General features: G+C 36.5%; 1 protein-coding gene across 22 annotated transcripts in view; it reads right to left on the bottom strand.

Annotated features, from left to right (window-relative positions):
- STXBP5L (syntaxin binding protein 5L) overlaps positions 1 to 15,499 on the bottom strand; it is a 452,700-nt gene that overhangs the window by 16,517 nt on the left and 420,684 nt on the right. For all 22 annotated transcript variants that reach the window (XM_078352051.1, XM_078352048.1, XM_035274086.3 and 19 more), the window contains one exon: positions 1,110 to 1,470. In XM_078352051.1, the coding sequence (XP_078208177.1) occupies positions 1,110 to 1,470 (361 nt within the window). The remainder of the gene's footprint in view (positions 1 to 1,109; positions 1,471 to 15,499) is intronic.

A 15,499-nucleotide genomic window follows, 5' to 3' on the forward strand; every position in this document is an offset into this window, starting at 1 on the left:
AAAGCTCATTGCCTATTAATTGATTAATGTCAAACTCAGCCTGACATTCAAGGTCCTCAACAATTTGCTTTAATCTACCTCTCCATGTTATTCGCCTCTCTATAACTCTTCTTTTATAATACATGTTCAACTATGCTATGACTTTGAACTCTGGGAACTTAAGTTATAGCTAATCCCATATTTCCTCTGTTGGAATTTACATTTTCTTTTTGTTCTAATGTCTGTGTATCTGTCTTATCTCCCTAGTTAGACAGTGAGTTTCTTAAGGGTTAGGACCATGTTTTACTAATTTTTATATCCTTCACAGACCTAGTATAATGCTTGTCTCAATAATTTTTGGAAATAAATGAGATATTAAAAAGAATGGCAGTGACATCTATATGGTATATGTTTATGAGCTATTTGTGGAATTCATAAAATCATTAGGTAATTATTTTTGTGTCTCATAAGTTTTATTTAATTTCACTAACAGTAGAATGAAATCTCTTGGGCGATACCTTATTTTAAAAGTGTCTGATAACTTTTAGTATATGGTTCAGTAAAAATGGTCTCACTTTTTCTAGACTTTTAACCTCAGGCAAATTGTGTAACTTTAATTTATTAACACATGTAAAATGGAGAATGAAAATAATACTTTATTTTCCTATGCCCTAGAGAAGTTCTAAGATCAAATGAAATTCTGTATGTAAGAATTCTTGGGTGAAGTATGAAACTTAGGAAAAGTAAGAGTTAACTCCTTTTCCATTTAGCTTATTCATCTTTTATTTCCAGTACTTAGCATAGCATCTAGGAGATAACATATGCTCAATAAATATTTGTTAAATGATTGAAAAATCATTCTTTTCTTATATCTCTTTATAGCAATTAAAATATATTTCACTCACAATGCGAAGCACTTTTAGCAAAAAAGAAAAACCAAAAACCAAAACAAAACACAAACACCCCAAACTCTCATCAAATTATTGAACAATAAAACATTCAGAAACATAATGAAACAATAATCTCAGGTTGCTTCTTAATAACATCTTGGACATAACACATATACTTTTTAGAATTGTACCTTTTTGGTATTGTTGTGATTACCAGATAATTTATAAGAAGGCAAGTACCTCATTATCATGATATGTCCATTAGCACAAAAGCAGGCCAAGCAGGCACTGTTACACATGACCACCACATTTGCTTGCAGTATAAAAGATGTCTCCGTGATGTTATGAACATAAAGACAAGTCTGAGAAGGCAGTGAGAAGACTTTGGCTTGTTTTTCTGAGCAGATTATTGTATACTGATGATCTCCTATTTCTTGGGATGCAGACGATGAGTTCATTACCACTTTCCTTCTCCAAGATTTTTCATTTTCATCTATGTTGTTTGGATCCCTCCAAACTTCATATGGAGGTTGCATTAATCCGCCAGTTCGGTCCATACAGGAGAATGTTAGCACAGCTCCTTTCAATGAGAGGAATGTACCTATAAAAACAATTGCACATCACTGACATGTCAATTTGTTCTAAAGCATCTATGGGCAATTAAAGTTTTACATTGTGACAATTTATACCTATAGAATCATAATATTACACTAATGTATATGAATTAGTAGATTTGTGAGTTCATCTAGTATAATAAGTTGGAATCATAGAATGTTAGGTCTAAAAGGAGCTTAAGATATCAACTGGTCAAACCTTCTCATTATATTAAAAAAAAAGAAAAGAAAAGAAAAAACAGACCCAGAAAGATTATGAAAGTTTAGCAAGGAAGGTCAAAGCCTAGATTAGAATTCAGATTTTTCTGATTCCTACCCCAGGATTCTTGGGTTCCCCTTTAAATCCTTTTATAAAAAAGAAAATTTTAAACATGTACAGATTTTATTTATTGAAATAACTTCAACTGAAGAATAGTCACACCATCTTATTCCATGTTCTTTTTTATAGGCTAATTTGCTAGAAAATGCTTGATTTTTCTTCAAAATTGAACAGTTATGAAATTTCAATATCTAGAATTCATAATGGCAATTTTAATCATATAAAAAAAGACAAAACTACTACCTTCAACTCTTAGGCAGGCTTTTGCATCTTTACACAGAGAGGGGTTTTACTCACCTGGATTCTCCAGGGTTGACAATGTATGCCAGATTTATGTCTACACGTGATTTCACCAGTCTTGGAGGACAACATACTATAAAGCTTAGGAGGAAGTTTGGGCTCTATTGATCTTTGGGTATTTCCAGAGTTTTCCCTAAGCAGTATCCTATTAGCTTTTTCTTTCCTTTGTCCTTTTATGTTATGCAGAGAGTACGTTAGCTTAGACTGATATGCCTCAAGGGTGTACATGCAACAGAGACTTGAAAAGGAAAGGTGACAGATAAAAATATATTCATTTAGAAAGTACATATAAAGACCTTAAAATCTATCAAATTGAAAAGAGTATATTGGGATGATCTAATATCTTAGTTGTGTTTTTAAATCCATTTTAAAATTAAGAAACCTATAAACGTATATAAGGGTAACTGAAGAGGCTAGGGGATTAGAAGTTTAGGTACTGCATTTTAAGGATCAAGGGATAAAAGAACATCTCTCCCAATCTCCCATGAAGGAAAAATGCCAGAGCTATGAAGAATGATTTAATTAAAATTAACCTAGGATTGATCCTGCTATTCAGTAAAACCAAATTTTCTTAACTACCTGCCATAGATAGACTTTTCTGAGTGTATTTTTGCATCCTTGATTTAGAGATGGCTGACAGTAGGTTAAAAAGACAAGAAATCCACATTTTGGAAGCAATTTTACTTATACTCATTCCATACAAGCTGTCAGCATCGAAATGAATTTCTCAATAAGCTGCCCTTGCCAAAACAGCTGCTTTGTTTCCTAATTTGTGGTCATAAATGCTTTGGTTATATTCTGTTCATTAGGTTTATACAGGGTTTAAGGTTTCCAAACAATGTATTATTAATCTTTTAGGATTCTTTCTGCAATCTTTACTAACTGGAAAAAAAAAACTCAAGTAAATCTAAATTATAAGCAGCTACTACTACTTCAGAAGGTACAAAGTAAGCTTAAACTTAAGGGCTTCAATAAGAAAATCTTATTCAGTCTACCATAAGTAATTCATTACACAATTAATTAATTAGGACTTTCCTTTTAAAGAAGATCTCACTGGCTAGGAGTGAACTTTACTCCAGCTTCCCCAAATAACCAGCCTTGCCACTACAACTTTATTCAATCAACACATATAGTATCAAAGACGTATTTGTGCTCTAGGCCCTATTTTAATCATAGGCAATACAGTAGTGAATAAAACAGACAAAAGTCCCTGCCTTCATAAAACTTACTTTCTATGGTAGAGATAGATAATATGTCTGATAAATAAGTAATCATATGGGATATTAGATAGTAATAAGTACTAAGGAAAAAAATTAAAGGAGAAAAGAAGATAGAAATTATTGGGGAAAGGTAGTTAAATTTTAAATAGTGTTATAGACTGAATGTTTGCATCTGCTGCCAACTCGTTGTAAAAAAATTCTTATGTTAAAGCCCTAACCCCCACTATGGATCTATTTGAAGATGGAGCCTTTAAGGAAATAGTTAAGGTTAAATGAGATCATAAAGGTATGGCTGTAATCTGATAGAATTAGTGTCCTTTTAAAAAGAGATACCAGAGCACATGCTTTCTCTTTCTCTCCACCTCCTAATGTGTACACAAAGAAAAGGCCATGTGAGCACAAAGCAAGAAGGCAGCCATCTGCAAACCAAAGGAAGAGCTCTCACTAGACAGCTACCCTGCTGGCAACTTGAACTTGGAGCTTCTGTCTCCAGAACTGTGAGAAAATAAATTTCTGTTGATTAAGCCACTGAGTCTGTGGTATTTCATTATGGCAACCTGAGCAAACTAATAAAGAAGGGAATTTCATCATCCTGTGGGAATTGCGGTTCAGGAAACCAGCACAAAATATTGATATTCTATGATTGTTGTGAATAATAAATTATCCTTTGTCTCTGATCCAGGGTTTCGTGTCTTCTATCAGCACCCATGAAACTGGAAAACTAATTTTATTAGCTTACAAGTAGAATAAAATCTCAGATTCTTTATAGATCTTGACTTTCTAGAATACCAAGAAGATTCATAGGAGGTAAGATCAGAGAGATAAAGTAGAGCTAGATCATGTAGGTTTTTTTAGGATATGGTAGAGACCTAGACTTTTACTTATCATGAGATGTAAGGATTCTGAGAATGGAAGCGATATAATCTAACTTTCATTTAACAGCATCACACAACCTCCTGAGCATATCCTAAAGGGAACCAAGGCTGGAAGTAAGGAGAGCAGTGAAGGTTAGTATAATAGTCTAGGTGAAAAATGGATAGAGGCTTGCTCAAACTGTGTGGTAAGAGTAGAGATGGTGAGCAACAGAATCTGAGTATATTGTAAAGGTTGTGCCAGCAGGATTTGTTAACAAATTGAATTTAGGGTGTGAAAGAAATATAGGGGTCAAGAATGATTTCAATGTTTTTTACCTGAGAAACTGGAAGAATGGAATAGATGTAGGAAAATGTAGGAGCAATGAGAGGAATACCAGGAGCTCAGTTTTGAACATGTTAAGTTTGAGATACTAAACATCCAAGTGGATGTCAAATAGCTGGATATATATTAGAAATTTAGGGATATGTCCAGATTATAAATATAAATGTATGATCCATCAGATTACAAATGACATTTAAAGGCATGAAGCTGGCTGAATTCATCTAGCACTTCAATATAAAGAGAAAAAGTTCAGAGAATCAGTCTTGGGGCATTCTGGTTTAGGTTCACTGAAATGGAGGAGGAACAAGCAAAGGAGATTGGGAAAGAATAGCTAGAAGGTAGGAAGAAAATCAGGAGAAAATAGCATTCTAGAATTTGAAGTGTTTTAAGGTAGGAATGGTAGCCTTTATAATATGTTGCCAGAGAAATGACCAAGAATTCCTATCTCCTTTTCTGCTCTAATTTTTCCCTTAGTACTTATTACTAACTAATATCCCATATAATTACTTATTTATAACATATAGTATCTATCTTTACCATAGAAGGCAATTTTACTTTTGTCTATTTAATTCACTACTATATTGCTTATGACTAAAACAGAGCCTAGATCCATTGCTTCTCTTTTTTAATAGAAGAGATGACAACATATTTACATTATGATTTAGTAGAAAGAAAAACATTATAAAGGAAACAAAGGAAAAATTGCTAGATTGACATTCTTGAGTAGGTGAAAGCTGGTAGAGTCTAGTATATAAGTGGAACCTAGTGTATAAGTAGAGCCTACAGTATAGGTGGAGTCTAGTGAATAACTACCATCTGGTTCAAGTAAGCCTCTATTCATTTTTCATCCAGATTATTATATTAACCTCTTCACTGCTCTCCCTGCTTGCATCTTTGATTCCCTTTAGGATATGCCCAGGAGATAGAATGATTCTGTTAAGTGAATCACCTAGTTAGAAACTTAGTTTAGTAATTGTAATAGGAGAGAATATGCAGGCCATGGAGATACAAGCAGGTAGGTTGATAGATGTCATGATAGCTATTGAAGTTTTTATCTGATTGTTTCAATTTTCTCAACGAAAGAGGACACATGGCGATTACTGAAACTGAAAACAGGAACGTAAGTTTTGGAGGTTTGAAGAGACTAGAGAAAATATGTAATTGTTAGCCAGGCATGATGGCATGCCTGTAGTCCCAGCGACTCAGGAGGCTGAGATGGGAGGATTGCTTGAGCCTAGTAGTTTAAGGCTACATTGAATTATGGTTGCACCACTGCACTCCAGCCTTGGTGACAGTGTGAGACCTCATCTCTACCAAAACAAAACACACACACAAACAAAAAAACAAAAGGATACAAAAGAAAACATGCAGTTGTTGTCCAGGAGTAACAGCAGCAAGGACTAAGAAAATATAATGTGATTACCTAGCAGTATAAGAGCCCATTTGAATTTAGTGATGATTTATGGTAAAATGAGACAATTTAGTGTGGTTATATAATTTTCTCTAGCCATAATCAGCTACATGAGCATAGAAATAGGATAGGTAGAGTTGAATTTAACCAGATTTGAGAGTAAGCTGAATAAGCATGACAAAGCAAAGAAAGCAAAAAAGAAGCCAGAGAGATGAAAATGCATGAAATAAAAGCATTACAGAGCTTGGCTGTGAAATTTAAGTTAGCAAGTGGGAACATGAATGGGGTGAATGACAATGAAAGTGGTAGACTCACTGGATTAAGGTTCCACTGAGGCTGAAGAATTATATTAAAGTTGGAGTCCTAAGGAGTCTAAACTGAATATTTACTTTCCTTTTCCCTCACATACATGTTTAAACTTTAACTGTCTCTCAACTTCCACAGAACTTCTCAATTCCTATCTAGAATGTAAGCTTTCTGAGGACAGAACTTTGTATGACTTTGTCATTGCTTTATCTTCAGTGCTTATTATGATATCTGGAAATGTCATATGCTCAACAAATATTTGTTAACTTCCTGACTACTCCAGTTCACACTTAATTATGGATTTTTAAACTCCTATTTATATTATATACTCAGGATCAGCTACACAATTTGTGGGCCAGTGCAAAATGAAACTATGCTAGGCCCACAAATGACAGGGGCCTTTTTGTTCAAAACTGGGAGAAGAGGCACCATTGAAGGTGGTAAATTATAAAGCTTTTTCTTTCTTCTGTAGTCTATCGCTTAAGTGTTTTTATATTTGCTATTTGATATTCTATGTAAAGAAAAGTTAAAATTTATATGAGAACCTTTAACCTCCATTTGGAACTGTTGCAAAAACACCATAGCTAGTCCACAGAGATATGAAATGATTATCCACATGGAGTTGGCCATAAGAGACAAACCAGTCAGTCTCAGGAAGGTTGGAAGGAGGAAGACAGGGTCCTCTAAGTTCAGACTAGACCTGAGGGAGCACATTCTTTTTTTTTTTTTTTTTTTTTAATTTTTTATTGGATTATAGGTTTTGGGGTACATGAGCAGAGCATGCAAGACAGGGAGCACATTCTTAGGCATGGGGATACCTCTTTGAGCTTGAGAATAATTGTAGAATGACTGCAGACTTTCACAGGCATCTGGGGGTCTCACCACATGACTTGATTTACTTAAGCACACTTGAGTCTGATGGCTGCCAAGTTCTCCTCCTGAGAGCAATAAGATTCCATCCTGCCACCTCAAACCATAGAAGATGGGTGACTCCCAGAAAGTCTTTAACGTGGTTTGCTAGGAAGTGCTAGGTACCTGGAACAAGACTGGTTAAGAGGCTCAATCTAAGACATGGCCTCTGGTTGGCTGACCATATGCCAGAGTCACCAATTGATATCAACTCAGTATAAGTACGGTTGCCTCCATGCCCCAAAATGTCACCATGTGCCTGACCCTGGCCACCTCTATGTAGACACAAGGCTTTAACAGGAGTGGAAAGTGAAAGTGCAATGCCTCTTTCCCCACGTACTAGTCATCACCTGCATGAGTGGTATGCATGAGGTATGCTGAACATAAGCAGAGGCTTCAAGCCCCTGGTGCATGCTCCATTGCCTCATTGATCTTTACTTACAAAGCACACATCAAAAGATAAAATTATTAAGAATTTTAAGACTTTAAGAGCAGAGGGTGTTCTGGGAGCAGAACCCTGTGCATCAGTAGACAAAAAGGTCAAGTAAGGCTTAATTTGTAGAATCAGCACATCTTGAAACTTGTTAAAAATGCAAATTCTCAGACCCCACCTCAGACCTACTGAATCAGAAACTTTGGGGGTGGGGCCCAGTAATCTGTATTGTAATGAATCCTTCAAGTTATTCTGATGCAGGCAAAAGTGATAGATAATAGAATAGATAAATAATCTCTAGGTGTGTTCCAATTCTAAATTTCAATGATTTAATGCACTTAAAATTTTCATATCATTAATAAGAATTTGTTGTTGGGACAGCCAAAATAATTAAATATTGAAAATATTCCTTAAAAAACAGAAATGGGCATTTCGTAGTTAGGAGGTTTCTGATTACTGATTCAATTTCCCAAGTAGTTGTGGGTCTGTTCAGACGATCGATCTATTCATGACTCAGTCTTCATAAGTTGTATGTTTCTAGGAATGTATAAATTTCTTCTAGGGTATCTAGTTTGTTGGCATATAATTGTTTATAATAGTCTCTTATGATCCTTTTTATTTCTGGGGCATAAGTGGTAATATCTCTATGTACATTTCTGATTTTATTTTAGTCTTCTCTCTTTTTTCTTAGTCTAGCTAAGGGTTTATCAATTTTGTTAATTTTTTTTTCAAAAAATTAACAATTTTGTTAAAAAATGGGCTGACTTGAATAGACAATTCTCCGAAGAAGATATGCAAATGGCCAAGAAGTATATGCAATGATGCTCACTGTCACTAATCATTAGGGTAATACAAATCAAAACCATGACCTCACATCTGTTAAGATACCTATTATCAACAAACCACCACAAAAACGAGTGTTGGCGGGATGTGGAGAAACCGCAACCCTTGTATGCTGTTGCTGGGAATGCAAAATAGTGCAACTGCTATGGAAAAAACTATGGAAGTTCTTCAAAAATTGAAAAATAGGACTACCATATGATCCAGCAACCCAATTCCAGGTATGTGTCCCAGGATCAGGATGTTGAAGAAATACATACTCCTATGTTTATTGCAACATTATTCACAATAGCAAAGATGTGGGAATAACCTAAATGCCTATCAACAAATGGATGGTTAAAAAAAATTGGTATATACATACAATGGATTATTCAGCCTTAAAATAAAAGAAAATTACGCAATATACAACAACATAGATGAACCTTGAGGATATTAAGTGAACCAAGCCAGTCACAGAAAGACCAACACTGTATGATCTCACTTATATATGGTATCTAAAATAGTCAAATTCCTAGAATCAAAGAATAAGATTACCAGGGGCTGCCAGGGGGACGTGAGAAGTTGCTAATAACATAGTGGAAAATTTCAGTTATGAAAGATGAATGAGTTCTAGAGATTTGCTATACAACGTTGTACCTGTCACTAATAATACTGTATTGTACATGTAAAAGTCTGTTACAGGGGTAGATCTCATGTTAAGTGCTCACATCAGAATAAAATTTTAGAAAAAGAAGTGAAGTGGAACTAACACTTGTTGAGTATGCTTTATGTGCTAATGTTTTACTTAAATTATCTCATGAAGTCCTCCCAACAAAAACTTAGTTGAAGCTGTCTTGGGTTTTTTATGATGCTATAGCCCACAGAAGTTAAATAGCTGTTCCAAGGCATCAAAGCAGAAATTGGCAGAGCTGTAATCTAAACCCATGGCTTTCTGAAACTAAGAATTACGTATTTTTGTTTTGTTTTGTTTTATTTGCTTTGGCCTCCCAAGAGATAAGAATGAATTGCAAAGTAAATAATTCCAAAAAGTTTTTCTTTTTTTTTTCCTGACTATATGCATGGAGAAAAATGCAAAAATATTTTATGAATGACTAAAGGTTTAGCAGGAACAATTTAAGGTATGTATCATACTCATCTGTAAGACTATGCTTTTGAAAAACTCAGCCTTAATTAAAAGTCATAATCTTTAATTTTCTATTTGTTTGAAAAAATTTTCATCATTTTGAATTTATGTTTCCACAGTCCAAGATTATTTATTTTGTTTCAGCCTATTCTTATGTGAAATAGAAGAGTTTTGTTTTGTTTTTTGGGTTTGGTTTAGCCTGAGAAAAAGATGTAAAATTGCTAATACCTCAAGACCACATGCCCAAGTAAGGATGTGTGTAACTGACAATCTTTCAATGTTTGCCAGTCACACATCTAAAGGGTAACTTACTATTTCTGCTATATTTAGATAAAGAAAATATGGCACATATACACAATGGAATACTATGTAGCCATAAAAAGGGGTGAGTTCATGTCATTTGTAGGGAAATGGATGAAGCTGGAAACCACCATTAGCAAAGTAACACAGGAACATAAAATAAAACACTACATGTTCTCACTCATAAGTCAGAGTTGAACAGTGAGGACACATGGACACAGGAAGGGGAACATCCTACACTGGGGTCTGTCAGTGGGTGGGGGCCTTGGGGAAGAATAGCATTAGGAAAAATACCTAATGTAGATGACAGGTTGATGGGTGCAGCAAACAACCATGGCTCATGTACACCTATGTAACAAATTGCACATTCTACACATGCATCCCAGAACTTAAAGTATAATAATAATAAAAAAATAACTATATACCTAGTTCACCAACTTTTCGCAAAAAATGATAATTGATTTTTCTTCATCTGTCTGTATAAGAAGGGGCTCTATTCTGGCAAAAGTCTGAATTCATGCCATAACAAATGACAAAAGAATAAGTGAAGTTTTGTTTTTGATAGTACCTGGAGGGAATACAATTTTTCTTCAATGAATTTTAAAAATCCAAAAATACTTTAAAACTCTCAACAAACTAGACATAGAATATGCTTCAAAATAATAAAAGTCATACATGACAAACCCATAGCCAATATCATACTAAACAGGGAAATGTTGAAAGCACTCTTCCTAAAAACTGGAATAAGATAAGGATGTATACTTTCATCACTCCTATGCAATGTAGTACTGGAAGTCCTAACCAGAGCAATCAGGCAAGAGAAAAAAAAACAAAAGGCATTCAAATTGGAAAAAAAGGAAGTAAAATTATAGCTGTTCACTGATTAGATGATCTTATAACTAGAAAACCCTAAAGACTGTTTCAAAAGACTCCTAGATTTGATAAATGACCTCAGTAAAGTTTCAGTATATAAAAGTCAATGCATAAAAATCAATAACACTTCTGTACGCTAATAATGATCAAGCTGAGACCAAAAGAAGAACTCAATCCTATTCATAATAGCTATTGAAAGATACCTAGGAATACATTAATCAAGGAGATAAAAGACCTCTACATGGAAAATTTAAAAAATCTACTGAAAGAAATTGTAGATGAAACAAACAAATGAACAAACATCCCGTACTCATAGATTGGAAGAATTAATATCATTAAAATGACCATACTTCCCAAAGCAGTCTACAGATTCAACAGAACTCCTATCAATTTACCAACAGTATTCATTAAAGAATTAGAAAAAATAATACTAAAATTCACATAGAGCCAAAACAGAGCCTGAATAGCTAAAGAAATACTAAGCAAAAAGAATGAAACTGGAGGCATCACATTACCTCATTTCAAATTATACTATAAGGCTATAATAACTGAAAAAGCAGGATAGTGGTATAAACATAGATAAATGGAAGAGAATAGAAAACCCAGAAATAAAGCCACATACCTATAACTAAATGATCTTTAACAAAGTCAACAAAAGCATCCACTAAGAAAAGAACATTGTATTTAATAAGTTGTTCTGCAAAAACTGTGTAGCCATATGCAGATGAATAAAACTGAACTCATATCTCTCAACATATACAAAAAGTAACTCAAGGTGAGTTAGGGACTTAAACATATGACCTGAAACTGTAAAAATGCTATAAGGAAACCTAGCAAAAACTCTTGTGTGGACATTGGCTTAGGCAAATAATTCATGACTAAGACCTCAAAAGCAAATGCAGCAAAACTAAAAACAGACAAATAGGACTTAATTAAATGGAAAAGCTTATGCACAGAAAAAGAAAGAAACAACAGAGTGAACAAACAACTTGAAGAATGGGAAAAATATTTGCCAACAATGCATCTGACAAAGGGCTAATAATACCCAGAATCTACAAGGAACTCAAGCAACTGAAAAAGAAAAACACAAATAACCCCATAAAAAAGTGGGGAACATCAACAATAGACTGGATAAAGAAAATGTGGTGGAGAAATCCAATATGGCCCTTTAGGAGCAGCTCATGATTGCAGATCCCAGTGAAAATGCAGAGGGTGAGTGGACGCTGCATTTCCAGACGGATCTTTATTGTCCACAGACCAGGAGATTCCCAGGCGGAGGAGCCCCACGGGTTGCCAGCGTGGCTGTTTTGGCTGGTGGGGCTGTTTTGGCCGGCGCAGCTGTTTTGACTGGCGTGGCTCTTTCCACTGGTGTGGCTGTTTTGCTGGTGCCCTGACACGGCAGCTCTCTGTACAAGATACACTGGTCTGGTTGCCCTGTTAAGCTGGCAATTGGAGCTCAGGAAGGCAGATTAGCCCATTCATCTGATTAAATGGGACTGAAACAGAGAGACAGGCCAGGAGATTCCTGGGCAGCGCTGTTGTTTCAGCCAGTGCAGTGGGTTGCCACACGAGAAATCACACAGATCCCGGCACCCTTGAAGCAGGTGATTGGAACACCTGGGAGAGAGTCAACTGTTCAACTTAAAAAGAAAGGCTCTGAGGCAGGGAGCCAGGTGATCAGGCTTGGTGGGTCCCACCCCCACAAACACAAACAAAAAACCAGCAATTGGAAATGCTTAGCATTGAGAGTTTCAGGGCAAGCACAGCTGAACCAAGGACGGTGCAGCTCAGTGGGGGAGGAGCGTCCACCATTACCAAAGCATTCCACCCCTATGGAGGTAGTCCGCCATTGTTGAGGCAGCCTGCCATTGCTGAGGCAACCTGTCATTACAGAGAGAATCCGCCATTACAGAGGTGAGCCACCATTTCCGAGGCAGTTCTAACCACCACATAAACAGGACTGCAGGGCAGCTCACAGGGCAGCAGGGTGAAGTCAGCAGCAGGGCAGAGTGGGCAGCAGGGCAAAGCCCACAGCAGCTCAGCAAAGCCTCTGCAGGTAGGCAGTGACTAGGCTTCCTCCTTGCTGGGCAGGGCAGCCCTAAAAGAAAAAAAAAAAAAAAGGCAGCAGCACAACAGATACTCATAAATAAAGCCCTAACTCCCAAGACAGAGCACCTGGGGAAAAAAAGGGGGTTTATGAGTTTTGCTGCAGCAGATTTAAACGTACCTGCCTAGCAGCTCTGAATGAACAATGGAGCTCACAGCTCAGCACTTGAGGTCCTATAAAGAACAGACTGTCTCCTCAAGCAGCTCCCTGACCCAAGAGTTACCTCACAAAAGACTGATCAGACTGACATTTGGTGGGCATCATTCTGGGACAAAGATAGCAGAAGAAAAAAATGGTAGCAACCCTTACTGTTCTGCAGCTGCTGCAGGTGATCCCCCGGCAAGCAGGGCCTGGAGTGGACTTCAGCAGTCCTACAGCAGAGGGGCCAGACTGTTAGAAGGAAAACTAAGAAACAGAAATAACTTCATCATCAAAAATCGGGACATCCACTCAGAGACTCAATCTGAAAATCAGCAACAACACATCTTTGTGTGTGGATAAATACACAAAGATGGGAAGAAACCAGCACAAAAAGGAAGAAAACACCTGAAACCAGAACACCTCTCCTCCTACAAAGGATCACAACTCCTCACCAGCAAGGGAACAAAGCTGGATGGAGAATGAGTGTGATGAAATGAAAGAATCAGACTTCAGAAGGTGGGTAATGAGAAACTTCTGTGAGGTAAAAGAACATGTTCTAACTCAATGCAAGGAAACTAAGAACCTTGAAAAAAGATTTGACAAAATGATAACAAGAATGGACAACTTAGAGAGGAATACGAGGGAATTGATGGAGCTGAAAAACACGAGAACTTCACAAAGCATGCACAAGTTTCAACAGCCAAATTGAACAAGCAGAAGAAAAGATATCAGAGGTCGAAGATCAACTCAATGAAATAAAATGAGAAGGCAAGATTAGAGAAAAAAAGTGCAAAAAAGAATGAACAAAGACTCCAAGAAATGTGGGACTATGTGAAGAGACCTAATCTATGTTTGATAGGTGTACCTGAATGTGACGAAGAGAATGAATCCAAGCTGGAAAATCGTCTTCAGGGTATTATCCAGGAAAACTTCCCCAATCTAGCAAAGCAAGCCAATATTCAAGTCCAGGAAATACAGAGAACACCACAAAGATATTCCTCAAGAAGAGCAACCCCAAGGCACATAATCATCAGATTCACCAGGGTTGAAATGAAGGAGAAAATGCTAAGGGCAGCTAGAGAGAAAGGTTGGGTTACCCACAAAGGGAAGCCCATCAGACTCATAGCAGATCTCTTGGCAGAAAGCCTACAAGCCAGAAGAGAGTGGGGGCCAATATTCAACATCCTTAAAGAAAAGAACTTTCAACCCAGAATTTCATATCCAGCCAAACTGAGCTTCATAAGTGAAGGAAAAATAAAATCCTTTGTGAACATGCAAGTACTCAGAGATTTTGTCACCACCAGGCCTGCTTTACAAGAGCTCCTGAAAGAGGCACTACACATAGAAAGGAACAACCAGTTCCAGCCACTCCAAAAACATACCAAATGGTAAAGAGCATCAACAAAATGAAGAATCTGCATCAACTAATGGGCAAAACAGCCAGCTAGCATCAAAATGGCAGTAACAAATTCACACATAAAAGTATTAACCCTAAATGTAAATGGGCTAAATGCACCAATCAAAAGACACAGACTGGCAAATTGGATATAAAGCCAAAAGCCATCGGTGTACTGTATCCAGGAAACCCATCTCACATGCAAGGATACACAAGGCTCAAAATAAAGGGATGGAGGAAGATTTACCAAGCAAATTGAGAGCAAAAAAAAAAAAGGAGGAGTTGCAATTCTCATCTCTGATAAAATAGACTTTAAACCAACAAAGATCAAAAGAGACAAAGAAGGATATTACATAATGGTAAAAGGATTGATACAACAAGAAGGGCTAACAATCCTAAATATACCTAAATATATACGGACCCAATACAGGAGCACCCAGATATATAAAGCAAGTTCCTCATGATTTACAAAGAGACTTAGACTCCCACACAATAATAGTGGGAGACTTTAACACTCCATTGTCAATATTAGACAGATCAACCAGACAGAAAATTAACAAGGATATCCAGGACTTGAACTCAGACCTGGAACAAGCAAATCTAATAGACATTTACAGAACTCTCCATCCCAAATCCACAGAATATATATTCTTCTCAGCACCGCATCACACCTACTCTAAAATTGACCACATAATTGGAAGTAGATCACTCCTCAGCAAATGCAAAACAACTGAAATCATAACAAACAGTCTCTCAGACCACAGTGCAATCAAGTTAGAACTCAGAATTCAGAAACTAACTCAGAACAGCACAGCTTCATGGAAACTGAACAACTGGCTCTTGAATGTTGACTGGATAAACAATGAAATGAAGGCAGAAATAAAGAAGTTCTTCGAAACCGATGAGAACAAAGACACAACATACCAGAATCTCTGGGACACATTTAAAGCAGTCTCTAGAAGAAAATATATAGCAATAAGTGCCCACATGACAAGAGTGGAGAGATCCAAAACTGACACCCTATCATCAAAATTGAAAGAGCTAGTGGAGCAAGATCAAAAAAACTCAAAACCTAGCAGAAGACAAGAAATAACTAAGATCAGAGCAGAACTGAAGGAGATAGAGGCACAAAAAACCTTTC

This window comes from Callithrix jacchus, chromosome 15, assembly GCF_049354715.1.
Source record: "Callithrix jacchus isolate 240 chromosome 15, calJac240_pri, whole genome shotgun sequence".
In the NCBI taxonomy this organism is placed as follows: domain Eukaryota; kingdom Metazoa; phylum Chordata; class Mammalia; order Primates; family Cebidae; genus Callithrix; species Callithrix jacchus.